General features: G+C 37.6%; 1 protein-coding gene across 2 annotated transcripts in view; it reads right to left on the bottom strand.

Annotated features, from left to right (window-relative positions):
• arhgap21b (Rho GTPase activating protein 21b) overlaps positions 1-13711 on the bottom strand; it is a 75868-nt gene extending 62157 nt beyond the window's left edge. The window contains exons 1-2 of one of the 2 annotated variants that reach the window (XM_016516740.1): positions 13527-13711; positions 12130-12309 (exon numbers count right to left, since the gene is read on the bottom strand). In XM_016516740.1, coding sequence (XP_016372226.1) covers positions 12130-12204 — 75 coding nt within the window. In that variant the 5' untranslated portion in view covers positions 12205-12309; positions 13527-13711. The other variant, XM_016516741.1, reaches the window with a different exon arrangement.
• Positions 13712-15817: the final 2106 nt, after the last annotated feature.

Genomic DNA, 15817 nt, shown 5'->3' with positions numbered 1-15817 from the left:
TTAAAGGGTTACTCCACCCCAAAATGAAAATGTTGTCATTAATCACTTACCCCCATGTCGTTCCAAACCCCTAAAAGCGTCGTTCGTCTTCGGAACACAATTTAAGATATTTTGGATGAAAACCGGGAGGTTTGTGACTGTCCCATTGACTGCCAAGTAAATTACACTATAAATTACAAATTACACTGGATGCAAATAGCGTACGTTGTTCTATGTCAGCCGTGCCACAAGGATACGTTTTCTAGGCTTTGATTTGCACGAAAACAGCGTATCTTTGTGGCGCGGCTGACACAGAACAACGTACGCTATTTGCGTCCAGCAGATATTCTCCAAAATGGCGCTACGCTGACGTAGTGGAGACAAATTGTTGAATAAAGTCTTTGTTTTTGTTTTCTTTGCACAGAAAAAGTGTTCTCGTCGCTTCATTCAATTCAGATTGAACCACTGATGGCAGATGGACTATTCTAACAATGTCTTTCATACTTTTCTGGACCTTGACAGTGTAATTTACTTGGCAGTCAATGGGACAGTCACAAGCCTCCCGGTTTTCATCCAAAATATCTTAAATTGTGTTCCGAAGACGACCGAAGCTTTTACGGGTTTGGAACGACATGGGGGTAAGTGATTAATGACAAAATTTTCATTTTGGGGTGGAGTAACCTTTTAAGTAAAAGTACAGATATCTTACCAGAAATGACTTTGGTAGAAGTTGAAGTCACCGTTTAGAATATTACTTGAGTAAAAGTTTTAAAGTAGGCTGTGTGATATTTATTGTACTTAAGTATAAAAAGTATTTTTTTATATATATATATTCAACGTACTTAAGTATTGAAAATAAAAGTACAAGCAAATGCAAAATGGAAAAGGAGCACAAAAAAAAAAGCAAGCAAGTTTGAGCAGCAAATTAATTAAGTAAAAGTACAGATATCTTACCAGAAATGACTTTGGTAGAAGTTGAAGTCACCGTTTAGAATATTACTTGAGTAAAAGTTTTAAAGTAGGCTGTGTGATATTTATTGTACTTAAGTATAAAAAGTATTTTTTTATATATATATTCAACGTACTTAAGTATTGAAAATAAAAGTACAAGCAAATGCAAAATGGAAAAGGAGCACACAAAAAAAAGCAAGCAAGTTTGAGCAGCAAGATTGAGTTCAGTTTTAACTCTTTCTTCTATTTTGTATCTTTGGGTTAAGTATATCATATACCAGTAGCGGCATTATTTTGACAGCAGTCATGCTGTGCCACACAGACGGACAGGATCCATTCACAGTGTGTCAAGCTAGAAAGCCTACAGGACGACAACACAAGATAGCATTAATTATTAAGTAGGCTATTTCACACAAACATTACATCTATTTGGGATCATGCCCTCAGAGGAAACTGGAACTTTTCCCTGGTCATGGAAATTAATGTTCAGAATCAGTGTATGTAGATTCAGGCAAAATTGCTAGTGTGTCTTTCATGTGAGATCACAATCCCAACCGGATGCGAATCAGGAATAGTGCTCAGTCATGCAGAATGGATGCGGCGGTATCACTTTGGGACACAGGGGCAAGGCTTAGCTACTCCAAACAGATGGACAGGAAGCAGCTTCAGCATAGACAGTCCTGCACTTTACGGTATGGTGACAGACCAAGCCAATAAATACTCCACTAACACCTACAGGTGGCAAAACACCCATAATTAAATGGCCACATCTCAGCCTGCCCAAAAGGGAACTGGAAGAGTTTGTGAATGTGAGGAAAAAATTCAAATGGGCATATGTTGTCATGTGGTGTTGCAGATTAATTTAGTTGTTAAAGCTGAACAAAACATTTGTCAAAATATGTTGCAAGTTAAACTTTCTCCCTGTCGGAACAATATTTTGTAAGTGTAATATTTATCCCAACTGTCAACTAGAGCTTTTAAAAGTACAGCATCCAGGTTTTGCAGCTCATGAAGGTATAACATTCACATCGTCAGAATATGGTATTAATAATGACAAGCAGATGACGTCCAGCTAAGCAAAGGAACTCCAAATTCGAGGCTCAGAAGGTGGGCTGTGTGTACTACTGGCACTGGTAACACCAAGAGAGAACAACGTTGAGAGTCCTTAATTCGATGTGGATCATCTAAATTTATAATGTGGTTAGAACTCCAGAAGACCACCCAAACCACCCGTCCAGCTCACAGGCACTGCTGACAGATGAATACAGGGTAACTAAAAGTGGCACTACCGCAAACCACAATGCTTGGCATGCCTGTGTTTTCCTCTCCAATGGTAACAGTGCTCATATCCTGTTAGGGGAATCCCAGAATATGTTTAAATGTGGAAGTATCAAGTGAGTTGATGGTATCAAAAATACATGTAACATTTTAATAAGTTCATTGATGAATACCACAACATGAACAGGGCAGAAGCACAAAAAATTCATAAACAGTTCATCAGGCTTATCCACTATATTCCACATCTTCTGGGGCCAGATGAAAGCTTGATGCGGAACTGAAGTTGTTATTTGTTTATAATCTTTTCTGGCAGCTGTAGAATATTTTACATTCCACATATTGTAACAGGTGCATCGCGGTGGCTCATGTGACGTTAAACCTGGAGAGACAAATCAATTTATCATATCTGATTATGGATAAAACTCACATTGTTTTTTCTTGTCCTAATTGGAGCTTGATGTACAGATTTAAAGCAACATTGGTGAAGGTTCAGTAAATAATGACTTTTTTGGGTTATTCCTAACTAACCATTCCTTTTAACATGCTTATGTTTTTCCTTATTTTCATACAATGCTTGATTAAATGGATTTGGGAAAAGCAAGATAACAAATTATGAGGTGTATGAAACCGTGTAAAATAATGTAATGTAAAGTAACAGTGTGAGATAGTCACACTATAAGAAACAAAATGTATAAACGCAACCACATTAAGCACAAAATATGGGACTAAGAACCGTATTCTATTGTTTTGAGTGAACGCAGCCTATATTCTGCCATTAGTTACCATATATAGTGTTGTATAGAAGGCGACTACTGCTAATGATGAACATAAACAGAGCAACACATTAACAAATTTCACGCAAATCATATTTATGTAATCAATGACGATTGCACCTATTATGTTCATGCGTCTTTCCAGCCCTACCTGGATATATTCATACACTGATGAACAGCAATAGTATAAAATGCCAGTTATGTCAAACCACATTGTACAGATACGCCTTGTGACAAAAGCCAAGCAGCAATACTGCTCTCATATCTGTGATACTCTCCATACACACCATCCTTTTGTTCTGGAAGAGTGAGGAGCAGCAATTCTTTCAAGGTATGCAATAAGCCTGTAAATAATTCATGATGAGCACAGATGCACCTGTTGTGCTGGAGGTGTGTGGAGGGTGGTTGGGCTAGCATCAGAAATCTGTAGCGTTTCTTTATTAGAAAGCAACAGCTAGAAAAGCTATAAGTTCCCCAGGCTGATGTCCTTCCAGGAATTCAGCATTATAGTCATCATGTCATGATAGCAGTGTGTTCATCTGGACACGTCACACAAGAGGTGCATCCAGAGGACAAGCATGACTACAAGCAGCACCTACGGGCTTGAAACAAGAAACTGGGAGACATCAGCAAACTGGGAGAAATCAGCAATGACAACCACTCAGAAAACTCAAACCAGAATGTGTGCCATGCTCGCACCAAACTGTTTATTGTAGTAAAATATAGTAAAAGTATACTTTCTACACATTATACTTTCCCTACAATGTATTTTCTGTCATTACATGAGTCAGTGATTATTCGTCGTAAATGAACAAACTCTAAATGAACTAAGCATGTCTGGCATGCTGTTCTTTTAAGGCACGAAGCAGTGGCTGGAATCAATTTGTCGTTCTTTATTGAATTGAGAATCTATTTTGCCTTCTGGCCCAGGAGTAAATCATATGACTTATGTTAATCATATCAGTAACAGGGCTGAAAAAGGGAAAAGGGTCAGAAGCTAGGAATGCTAAAACAAATATCTGACTCTCTTACTACCATGTGCATCTTTCTGCTCCATATTATTAAATTTTTTGCCCTTTAAGGTGCCTTTAAAGATTATTGTGACACATTATGAAGATAATATTTCAAACTAAATTTATTAGGCAGTAAACTCAAGTCAAGACTCAAACAATCTTGAAATATATCATCCAGTAGAGGTGTTCGATTCCAGGTTTTTCAGAGTTGACTCCGACTCCCACCTTTTACATCAAAACTGGGGCAGGAATGTATTTTTCCCCCGACACAATGCCTTAAATTCCCCTTATTAAAACAACTCACATTTAGCGTGACTGTCCAAATTAGTCCAATTTAAAGATGGCATTACCTTGAAATTAGGGTTGGGAATCGAAAATCTATTCCAATTCCAGAATCGGATACTTAAAGTTAGGAATCGCATACTTTTTGTAAAATTAAAATTTCGATTCCGCCTATCAATTTCTGTGTGTGTAAGCCGTTTTGGTGTGTGTGTGTGTCTGTGTGTGTGTGTGTGTAAAATAGTATATCAAGTCTGGCGACTAAAAAATGTACTAGCCAATGGCGATAATATTGCCAAGGTGTGCGTAGAGGGTTGATACAGAAGTATGCATTTAATATTATTAATTGCGTTTAATGTAAATATGGTATAAAATATTGTAATACCGTACTGTGTAAAAAGATAATCACAATGCAGTGTGGTTTCCAGTGCCGATTCCAGTGCTGGAGTCGACGCCGAATCTAGGACTCTTCAGAGTCGAGGAATTGACTCTTTTGGAGTCAACTACCCATCACTATCATCCAGAACATGCTCGGTATGAGGTGTTTATTGCTGAAACACTCATCCATTGTTTCTTGTAAATTAATCAAGTCATCCAGTTAAATTAAAGGGACAGACCACCCAAAAATAAAAATTGTCATCATCATTACTCACCCTCACATTGTTCCAAACCTATATGACTTTTTCTTTTGGGAAATATAAAAATGTGTTGTTTGTCCATATAATGGAAGTCAAATGTCACCAAAACTGTTTGGTTACCAACATTCTTCAAAATATCTTATTTTAAGTCATGCAGAAGAAAAAGTCAGACAGGTTTGGAATAACATGAGGGTGAGGAAATGAGGACACATATTTCACTTTGGGTTAAATATCTCTTTAATCCAGATTATGTTTAAATCAATTTTAATCAATACAACTTTTACACCAATAAATGCATAAAAATTAGTTATTTATCCAACAGTGAAGTAGTAGGAGGAAGCATTAGTCATAAGCGCATAAAAAATAAGTTAGAGAACCAACTCATTAGTCTACTCAAAATGCATTTCACAAGGAAATTATGTCAACATTTGGACAACAATGGGATGATGCTTATTAAAATAGTTTTATACCATGAATATTAAAGGGGTCATATGATGTTGCTAAAAAGAACATTATTTTGTGTATTTGGAGTAATGAAATGTGTTTATGCGGTTTAAGGTTCAAAAAACATTATTTTCCACATACTGTACATTATTGTTTCTCCTCTATGCCCCGCCTTTCTGAAACGCGCGGATTTTTACAAAGCTCATCGGTCTGAAAAGTGGCCAAACAAAGTAGTTTCGCTTTCACAACGAAACACACAGTGCCACACATGGCGGGCTAGAGTGAGGAACGGCCGGCGGGCTAGAGTGAGCGGAGGTCGGCTTGAGTGAACAGCGGCGGGAGAGAAAGGAAAAATTGAAATCGCATCATATGACCCCCTTTAAGTACTGACCTATCAACTTAAGACAACAAGAGAATTCAAGAAATGCAGAGAGACTAAAACATTACTTTTTCACAAAAATGTATTCCCCATGTCCAGTACATTCTGAGCTGGGAAGAGGTGGGGATTTCCAGAGTTCAAAAAACAAACATTCTGTCAACATTTACTCACCTTTTTGTTATTCCAAACCTTTATGACTTTCATTGTTCTGTGGAGCACAAAAAGTGATGTTTTAATGAACCTCCAAGCTGAAGAATGTTTTCCCATACAATTAAAAACCATCAAGACCACAGGCTCAGCCTCCAAAACAACAGTCCAATTTACTGAAGCCTTACAATAGATTTGTACATGAAACAGACTGAGATTCAAACCACTTAAACCTCATCCACATATACACATTCTCAAACTTAAAGACAACATACCAAAGCACTTTTAGGGTGCTTTTTTTTTTGTCTTTTTTTAGAGTTTGACAGTTCCGGTCACAATATACATTTTCTAAGCGGCTTCATTTAAAGGTTTTTTTTTTTTTTTTTTTCAAATGCAGGGTTGGAACCCAGTAAAATTGTAATTATTGACTTTTTTTTGTTTTGTTGCATTAACAAAACTTTTTTTTTTTTTTTTTTACCAAGTCATACAGGTTTGGAACAACATGAGGGTGAGTAAATGATGACAGAATTTATATTTGTCTGAACTTTCCCCATTAAAATGCACAGTGCAACAGTCACAGTCCTGTGATATTCCAAAGCTTGTGCAGCTTAATGCATCATGAGCTTTAAAACTTAGAAAATGAGTAACGGAGCGCTACAGGCCAAGCACGATGACCTAATACTATTTACACCAAGGACTATTAATATAAAATGAATCACTTAAGTAACAAACTAAACAGGAAAAAAAAATACTATTCAAAAACCAGTGTTAACGCAGAGTTCCACATTTTAGTCTTCTATCAACATAAGTTCAGCTGAGCCACGCGAAACCAACACCAAGCTAAAAAAACAGACTTAAATCTTCCCATTCACGGATACAATTTTTGGCTCATCTAATCAACATGCAGGCAGCAGGTTTCCCTTCCTCATCACTCAGTATGAAAGAAAGTCCTAATGAAGACAGACCTACCACTGGCAGAAGAGAGACATCCCGTCCCTTGACTCTATTTCAGCAGAAAAACAGAGACAGTGCTGAATATTAGATTAAAGGGGAGGGCTAATGTGAGTGTAAATCGGCAGATGCTATAAATAGATGACCTTCAACCCGCCGAGAATGTGGACAGGGGTTTATACAAAGGTCTTCATTCAGAAGGCCAGTGGAAAGATTCGGCAAGCTGAGCACAAAAATGTTGATTCATGGGAGTGAACTAATATCACAGCAGGACAGCGATACCCAACATAAATCACTACCACCCGATTACCTTTTCCCATTTAGCCCACTTCACTTTCTTTTAAAATGGGAAAACCCTGCTTATTTGAGCAAAACAAACCGAAACGAAAAACGAAACCAAATCAGTGACCACATTCACAGTCGCAGGATAAGATCCAGACCATGTCTCACGGCTCAAACTGAGAGCAGGAGAAAAGATGGTCAGTGTTACTACTTATCTTACAGAAAAACTAAACAAACCTTCCTATTCAAGGCCAAGTCAGCACAACCCATGCTGAAATGTGAAAGCCATAGTACCCAACTACACAGCAAAAGAAATATTGCACATATTATTTGACAGAGTCAGCATTCAGATGGTCCCCACTAGGGCCGGGCAAAAAAATCGATTTTTCGATATATCGTTTTTTAAAATGTGGTCGATTCAATATCGATTCTCAATGGCCACGAATCGATTTTTTTCAATATTTATTTCCGCAAACATAATAGCTGTCACCACTCAAATTAATGCACGACTCTACATTATCTGAATAGCATGTGTGTAAGACTCGAATACAATTATGAAGTAATAATTTTATGATGAACAAATCTTTCAGTGAGTAAAACTGGCTGTGTCTGCAGTATTAAAGACTACACAACATTATTATATTATCTTTAAATTAATTTTTAAATGATTATTATTTTAAATTATTGTCCCTGGATCAGTAGGATACTCTTGTAACAAAGTAGTGGTGGTAGCGGACAGATTTTAAGTATCAGTTCTGCTTAAAAAGATGCGATCTAATCCTGTTTATATGAAATAAGCCTGCTCCCGAGCAGGTTTGAGCTTACGGACCTGTTGCTATGACAGCAAATCTGGGATGAGCTTGGAAGAACCAAACAATCCAAGATCATGCCAAATCATCAACAATCAAATCCAGCTAACTGAGTTAGCAACGTACGAAGAACGGGGCCGTGGTTGCGGTGCTTGTTTTGTTGTGTTTCGTATTATATTGGGTTGTTTTGCTCTTTGTTTTGTTGTGGTCTGTTTTTTGTGTTGTCTGCTTTTGTTTCGTATTGTGTTGTGTTGTTGTTGTTGTTGTTGTTGATGTTGTTGTAGTGGTGCTTGCTTTTTTTCGTGGTGTTTGTTTTGTGTTTTATTGTGTTATGTTTTGTTTTGTTGTATTGTGTTTTGCTTTTGTTTTTTTGTTTGTTTGTTTTTTTGGTGTGTTTTGTTTTTGTCTTCTGTTTTTGTTGTGGTGTTTGTTTAGTTTTTTTAAATAGTTTTGATTAGTTTTTTTGATAAGAAAAACTAAAATAAACACTCATAGTTAGTAGTAATAATTTTTTTCTTTTCGGCTGTAAAAATGCAGTTTTTGTCATACAAATACAGTACACTAAATTGTGAAAATTGACCATCACCATGCCACAGTCCGCAAAAATGTCACCTAAAGTAACTTGTGCTATTGACTTTATTTGATCAGTCCTTTAACTTTATTTGTGAGCTCTAACCTTGTCAGTGAATTGGCTCGTTTGGAATCGTTGCCTGGCATGCGGTCGCATCTTAAAAGATAATGTGTGTGCAGAGCGTGCGACTCTGAATGAGTAATCTGATTATTTTGTTGCTCGAGGTGTGTCGTAACAGCAAGCAGCATTTCCTGTGGAATCCTCCAGGCCCACTCCACGGCTGACTGTATGCAGGTGTTTTAATAATGCATGATTCCCTATCTCGAGAGGCACTCATTTGATACAAACTCTCCCTCCTCACGAGCTGCTCTGTATGCCACTGAAATTGCTAATCTGAGACGATTCCTGTAGGCCCGAGAAAACTCACCAGGGCTTCATAATGATGGAATGATTTTGTATAATAACAGATAACAAATGAAGAAGATCCTCTTATGCTTTGTTAGCAGTTCACTCAATTGTTTTGTTCAGAATATGACACTAATTTCATTTTTAGCTTATCTGATTGTAATTTATTCATCTTGTTGGTTGAATGGATCTGGAGCATTATGCATACTTTGTTTATGCAGAAATCCTGATGTTTTTATGTCTCAAGTAATGTCTGATGTGTTTACTGATTCATCTTGGCCATGGGAGATTATGTAGCTGAGATCGTCTGATTCAGGATTTCACAAGATACGAAAATCATAATGTTGTTTTATCTCTTCGGACAGGAAGTGCAAAGACCCTAGTTGTGTTTAATGAAAACGGAGACGCCCCTGGACGCTACGACATCTACCAATATCAGATAACAAACAGGTCGGCTGAGTACAGAATCATCGGCCACTGGACGGACCAGCTGCATTTAAATGTAAGGAGTTCATCTACGTTCCTTTTCAAGTGTACTTAAATGTTAGAGGCTGCCTATAAAACAGTTATTTACTTTGGTAATGATGATTATGGTGTAGACGACTGTCATAATGATTATGGCAATTACACTGTACAATTAGTGGTGTTGAATTAACACCCGTAATTCAGAAGTAACTTTTTTTGAACTATCACCCAAAAGCCAGTATTAGTTTTCCTACACCGTTCATAGGCTTGCAGCCTCCATGTTACAGCTAATTCTGTGAGATTTTATGTTTGTTTTGTCTTAAACATAAAATAACCTGATCCTGTTTGATCAAGGCATGCGACTGTTCTGACTTGTCCAATTTTCAGCATCAGTTTTTCATCTTGCATCAAAATTCTGTCTATTCATTGTATGCATTTGAAATATATAGTGGGGTTTTGTTTTATTGTACCCAAGTGTACCTAAAATAAAAAGTGTTTAATATACAGGTTTGTGGCTCTTAATTTCCTATTAATTAACCATTTGTAATCTTATGTTCACTGTTCATTTTTTATAAATGTAGGATTTGTATTAAATCTATATTCATTCATATAGTCAAATCGAATCGAAAATCGAAATCGAATAGAAAATCGAAATCGAATCGAATTGAGAGCTTGAAAATCGAAATCGAATCGAATTGGAACATCTGAATCGATACCCAGCCCTAGTCCCCACATTGACCATGTGTTTAAAGGAAGAGGTTTCACACCAGCTGTTTGCGTTGTAGATGCACTGCGATCTGACTGTGTGCGCTTCCCCCACAGCTCACGCGCAGATAAACGGATGCTCCTCACCTGCCAGGGAATTTCCTTCAAGAGCATCCAAAGAATTTCATTTCTTCTGCAGCACACACTTATGATTGCAGATTACAGTCCTTCATGTTTCTCTTGAACAACAAAGGAATTTCAGACAGCAAATAATCTCCAGGCTGTGAAAAAGTGGAAAAAGCCAGACCGGTTTTGTGCCAAAATGCACAAGCAACACATGGGTCATGTTTGCAGGACAACAACAGAGTTCATCAAGAATCAAAACACTTTCTAGACAAACACCAGTCTGGACAAAAGACTGATTTTGATATGCAAACTCGCCACATTAGAAAACAGGTTCAACACACGTGGCTATAAACTAAACCTCAGCGATACAACCATCAAACAAAGTAGCTACTGCAATGTATGGATAATACCACATAAGAGAACTTTGAAAAAAAAATTATTCAATATGAGAGCAGGGGTAAGGCATTACATTCACAGCTGGCATTCAGGAATAATGAGCAGATCTGGAAAAGGAAACAGCACAGCTTGTACACTGCATTCCACACAGTCAGTGAAAACAACAACAGGCCGCACAACAGCACAAATTAATTCAATCTTGTGACCTGAACAACATGTTACTGCCGAGATTCTTCCAACTGAATTCTGTTAGTCAGAACATGTTTTCCCATTAATTCCACTTTGGCGGTCAAACACGTCCCACTACAGTATCATAAGGGCCTTTCGCACCGCTTTAGTTCCAGAACTAAATGGACAGTACTAAAGTACTGGGACGATTTTGCGCGAACTATTTCCCAGTACTATTTAAAGGGTTGCATTCGCACCGACAGTGTGTACTAAGAACCGGTCGACAGCGACGTCATTTGTGCGCGGCGTTCAACAACGAAAACAAAGAAAAACAACAATAACAAGAGGAGGATGGAGGACGCTGTGATCGGAGCTGTGTTTTTGTTGTGTCTCGCGGGTTTTACAATAATGGAGATGGAAAGTCGCCGTATACGTAAAGCGATTGAAAGAACGGAAAGGAGGACTAAGAATCTCCAACGACAACTGGCAGTGCTACATTTGCTACAAGTGCCTGCACTTCAGCGTCCGTCCATCTATCGCTGTTCTCCATACTTGCGAAATAAGTTGACAATGTTTACAGTATGTTTACACGGCATTTTAAATCATGGCGGGTGAGGGCGTTTTCATACGCGTTTGGCCAATCAATGTCTACTTACGTCATGATTAGTACCAGTTGTGCTGGTTAAACCCTGCTCCGGAGTAGGAGCTAATTTGGTTCTCGAAAAAGGCAGTCCGGTACTAAAATCGCTCCCAGTTCCGGCGGTGCGAAAACGCCAAAAAGTGGGTAGTTCCACAATTAGTTCTGGTACTATGAAAAGGTTCCTGCGGTGCGAAAGGCCCTATAATGAACCGGAAATATATTTACACTTCTTATAATAACATAAAAGACCTCTGTTGTGTCTTACACAATTGCTTTGGCAAAGCATCGATATGTGACTTATTGCACTGATCAAAAGTATAAAGTATAAAGATTTTCTCCTGCACACCAGTGCCACACGTTCCAACATTAGTGTGAAATATTGCTCATATTAAGCCACCAAAAATGAAAATATGCCCAAAAAATGTCTTTCTGTATTTGTGACAAGTTGAGTTTTAATCAGTGAAAGAGACCGGTTCATTGAAAATGACATGTGCTGGATTCAAACTTACACAATTTTCAATAGAAACAATAATTCATGACTGGTTAGAAACATTTATGGATGACAGATCATCTCAGTCGGCCCACAATTGGTATTAGCCTATTGGTTAGAGTCACAGATCTGGGCTGGTAACCCAAAAGGTCATGATGATCAATGATCCAACTCCATTGTGACCCACCAGCGGGGCTTTTCCTTCTATAAGCATCCAGTAGGATAAACCACGGGTCTCACCTCGCAGTGCGGAGATGCGCCGGCATAATCCAGCTCCTCCTCATCGCCTGAATTCCTCCAATGTGTCGCCATCATTTCACCACTGCAGCCCACATCTAGAGAAATCTCCTCAAATCAGCTCCAAGATCACACTTCAACATCCAACTGGATTTGGTTTTCCACATGTTTGGGTAAAAGACCCTGGAGGATCAAACAAAAAAGCCTATATTAATAAACTGCAAAAACCTTCAGAAACATTTATTTACTAAAAACCAATTCTATTCAACATTATCATATCACTTTAATTTTATGTTTATATTTTTGACAACACTTTGGTTTTACTAGAGTTTGTTTGTTTGTTTTAAGTGAAACATCCATTTTTAATCTTCAGAGCGAAATTACATTACATTTGCAATTAGACTTGTGCCGGTATTCGGTAATGCGATATATCACGGTAATGAATATGCACGATATTGTTATCGTGGGCACTTCTAAATACCGTGAATAATTATATATTACAAATTATTCAGAATTTTGAATGCATTTTAAGAATAATTTTCCCATAAACTGGTCAAAATGCACAACACGGCTGTATGCTGCGTGAAAGACGTGCGCACTCTGATGTAAACAAGAGCGGACCAGAAGCACATGGCGGAACATGTGAGAGATGCTCTGGATACTGTATTATGACAGCACTTTTTTTAACTTAATTTCAATATCGTGATAATACCGTATACCGTAATAAAAGCATTAGCAATTAATCGCAACATGAAAATTTGATACCGGCATATCCCTATTTGCAATCAATTTCACAGTTCTCTGCACACATTCAGATATCTAAACACGTTTTGACGCGGTTTCCAATTTGTTCTGGTTTCTTTTTTGACAGGTGCCTCGTAGTAACCCCGTTAACCGTAATAACCAATAGACTTCGGCCAATATAAACGCCCTAAAGATCGCTTATTCCAGCAAAACGTGAGTCTCTCCCGTGTGCCTCACATTTTCTTCATTAAAATCTCAGAGGTATCACACTGTGAGGTATCAAACACACGCGCTAATTAGACAAGTTTAATCTTGTTAAAATAAAATGATAACCCGGGACAGAGAGCCCAATCGGATTGTAAGCGGAGAGGTTTGGTGTGGTGTGGTCAGACTCAACTGGTGTGTGAGCGGCTAACAGCCCTGGAAACTTTCTGCGGTGAATTGATGTCGTGTACTCAAACACAACCGACTGTATTTGCATACACTTTAAAAGTGTCAAACTTCGTTTTGACGAGCAAACACTTGAAGCCCGTCGCGTGTTGGGCGAAGTTGGAGCGTTTTGAGTGATATATAAAACCTTGGGCTCTGGTTAGCATGAGTAGCTAGCAAAACAAAGTAAAGGCTAACTGGTATTGTAATGGCTAGCCAGCACCTACCTGTTGGGAATAAAGCGCTGATGTAACGCTGAAAACGTCCATTGCGCACCAAAACACCCATTAAGCGACAGGATAGGTCCGTGTCTTGTCCTCAATCCGAGGGTTTTTGATGGATAAAAACAGCACGAAAGTTTTCCTATTCCCCGGTCCGACTCGACGCACACGCGCGTACGGCACTCGCAGGATCGGGACTCGAGCGCACTCGGGATCCTTGGAAACGCCACCCTTTCTCTACATCCAATCAGATTCTTCCTAACACTTCACGTTTAAATTTCAGCCAATGATTTGCGTTGTTGCAAATACTATTTTCTCCAAACAATCTGTTATCTCTATTAAGTCCCTTTTTTTTTTAAAAACTCTACAATTTTATTTGTATTTTTCACTCCTCAGTTTCTTAACACAGCTAGCGTTTTTGTGAACAATATTGTTTTATATTATTGAAGCATTAACCTACTGTAATGCAACAAAGTAGACAGACTTTTTAGAAATGTGATTGTTGTTATCCATTCAATCTTAGTATCAGAGATACCATTATAGTTTTCACTAATAATTTGAATTAGCTTTTATTTTCATATTTCCAGTTTTTATTTTAATTTCACTTAACATTTTAGCAAATTTTGTTGTGTTTTATTTTGTATTTATATTATGTTTGTTTGTTTTTTTTAAATATGTCTTATAGTTTTTATTTATTTATTTTTTTAGTTTGATTTTCATTTTACTACATCACATTAAACTCAATAAAAATTAGAAATGTTGCTTTGGCAACTGGCTGAAATAAAATAAGTTTTATATTTTAAAACTTATTTTAGCTAACATATAACATTTTGTTTGTTTGTTTTTTTTTATTCAATATATAGCAAGTTTTCAGTTTGGAGGCAGTTTGGGAACTGAAATTTTTAAAAAAACACACACACTTTAAAATAAAATAAAAAATAAAATAAAATAAATACTGAAACTGAACCACTACATTGTGTACACAAACAAGAGAATCTTAGTACAAATTCATAGCAATTTATTCATGTTTACTTGGGGTCTCTGGAACACTTGCTGATGCATGTTGAAAACTGAAAGTTTGTTTATAATCAGTTCTAGTAAAAGTCAAGAAGTATCAACCCAATACTTCAAATATAATATGTTTTATGATCAGACCTCAAACAGAAGATGAGGGTTAAAGTCAACAGACTCTGGGCCCGTGGGGATGTATGTTCTCCTCCCATCTTTGTTTAGTTGTCATATGCTACCAGAACAAATGGAGCAATGGTGTGGGATGGAACGTCTTGTTCGGACGTTTTGTCTCTAAACACAAAAAAATAGACAGTGCTGTTGTTTATATCTCACCCTGTGACACAGTTTGACCAGACAATACAAAGAAACCTAAAATCTACATAACTGGACACTTTTAAATATTTGTTATTTATGGCTTATCCCATATAGGTTTTCCTAACATCATAAGACAAAAATAAAGCCATATTTTATGTATAGATACTCCAGACAGTCTGTCTACATTATAATATTATTCTTGACCAATAGATCATACTTTTCAGTTATATACGTCTGTCAACAGTTGCATCAGTTGCATGGACAACTATAATCTAGGATAATTACATAATTTTGTCTATGGACAAAATCCCCCAAACTTTTGCATGCTCTCTCTCTCTTTCTCTTTCTCTCTCTCTCTCTCTCTCTCTCTCTCTCGCGCGCGCGCAAATACAACTGTTTGTCTGGATTACTGGAGTCACATGTTGGCCTGGTTCAAAGCAGGGTCGGGCAGTTTTGGCATGCGATTGGCAGTGGCTGTGGAATGTCTGCGCACACACACTGTGCCCCACAATGCGGACGCAAGAGGAGCGGCTGCTATGCTCACAATCTGACAGAGCTTCACACTGCATCCATCATCTCTTTGCCATCCCAGTATACTTAAATCAGTGTCAGTATTTAGCAGAATATCCCCCGGTTTCACAGACAAGGCTTAAGCCTAATCCCAGACTAAAATGCATGCCTGGGCTGTTTTACCTGAAAGAAACTTGCACTGACATATGTTTTGTCTCAAGATGCACACGAGTAATGTTATTTTCTAAGGGGTGTTAATAAAAGGTACTTAAATGTCCTAATTGAACTATGGCCTAATCCTGGCTTTAACCTAAGCCCTGTCTATGAAACCAGGCCTATAAGTGATATGCACAATTCATTTTGTATATTGTTCTACAATATTATTTTAGTTAGTATTTTTTCATATATAGATTAATACTTCTGAGTATTAAACTATACATGGAAAAATACAGCTCTGAAGA

This window comes from Sinocyclocheilus rhinocerous, unplaced genomic scaffold (assembly GCF_001515625.1).
Source record: "Sinocyclocheilus rhinocerous isolate Xijiao unplaced genomic scaffold, SAMN03320098_v1.1 scaffold807, whole genome shotgun sequence".
Taxonomy (NCBI): domain Eukaryota; kingdom Metazoa; phylum Chordata; class Actinopteri; order Cypriniformes; family Cyprinidae; genus Sinocyclocheilus; species Sinocyclocheilus rhinocerous.
Note: the sequence above shows the minus strand (reverse complement) of the source record. Positions and strands in the feature narration are given on the sequence as shown.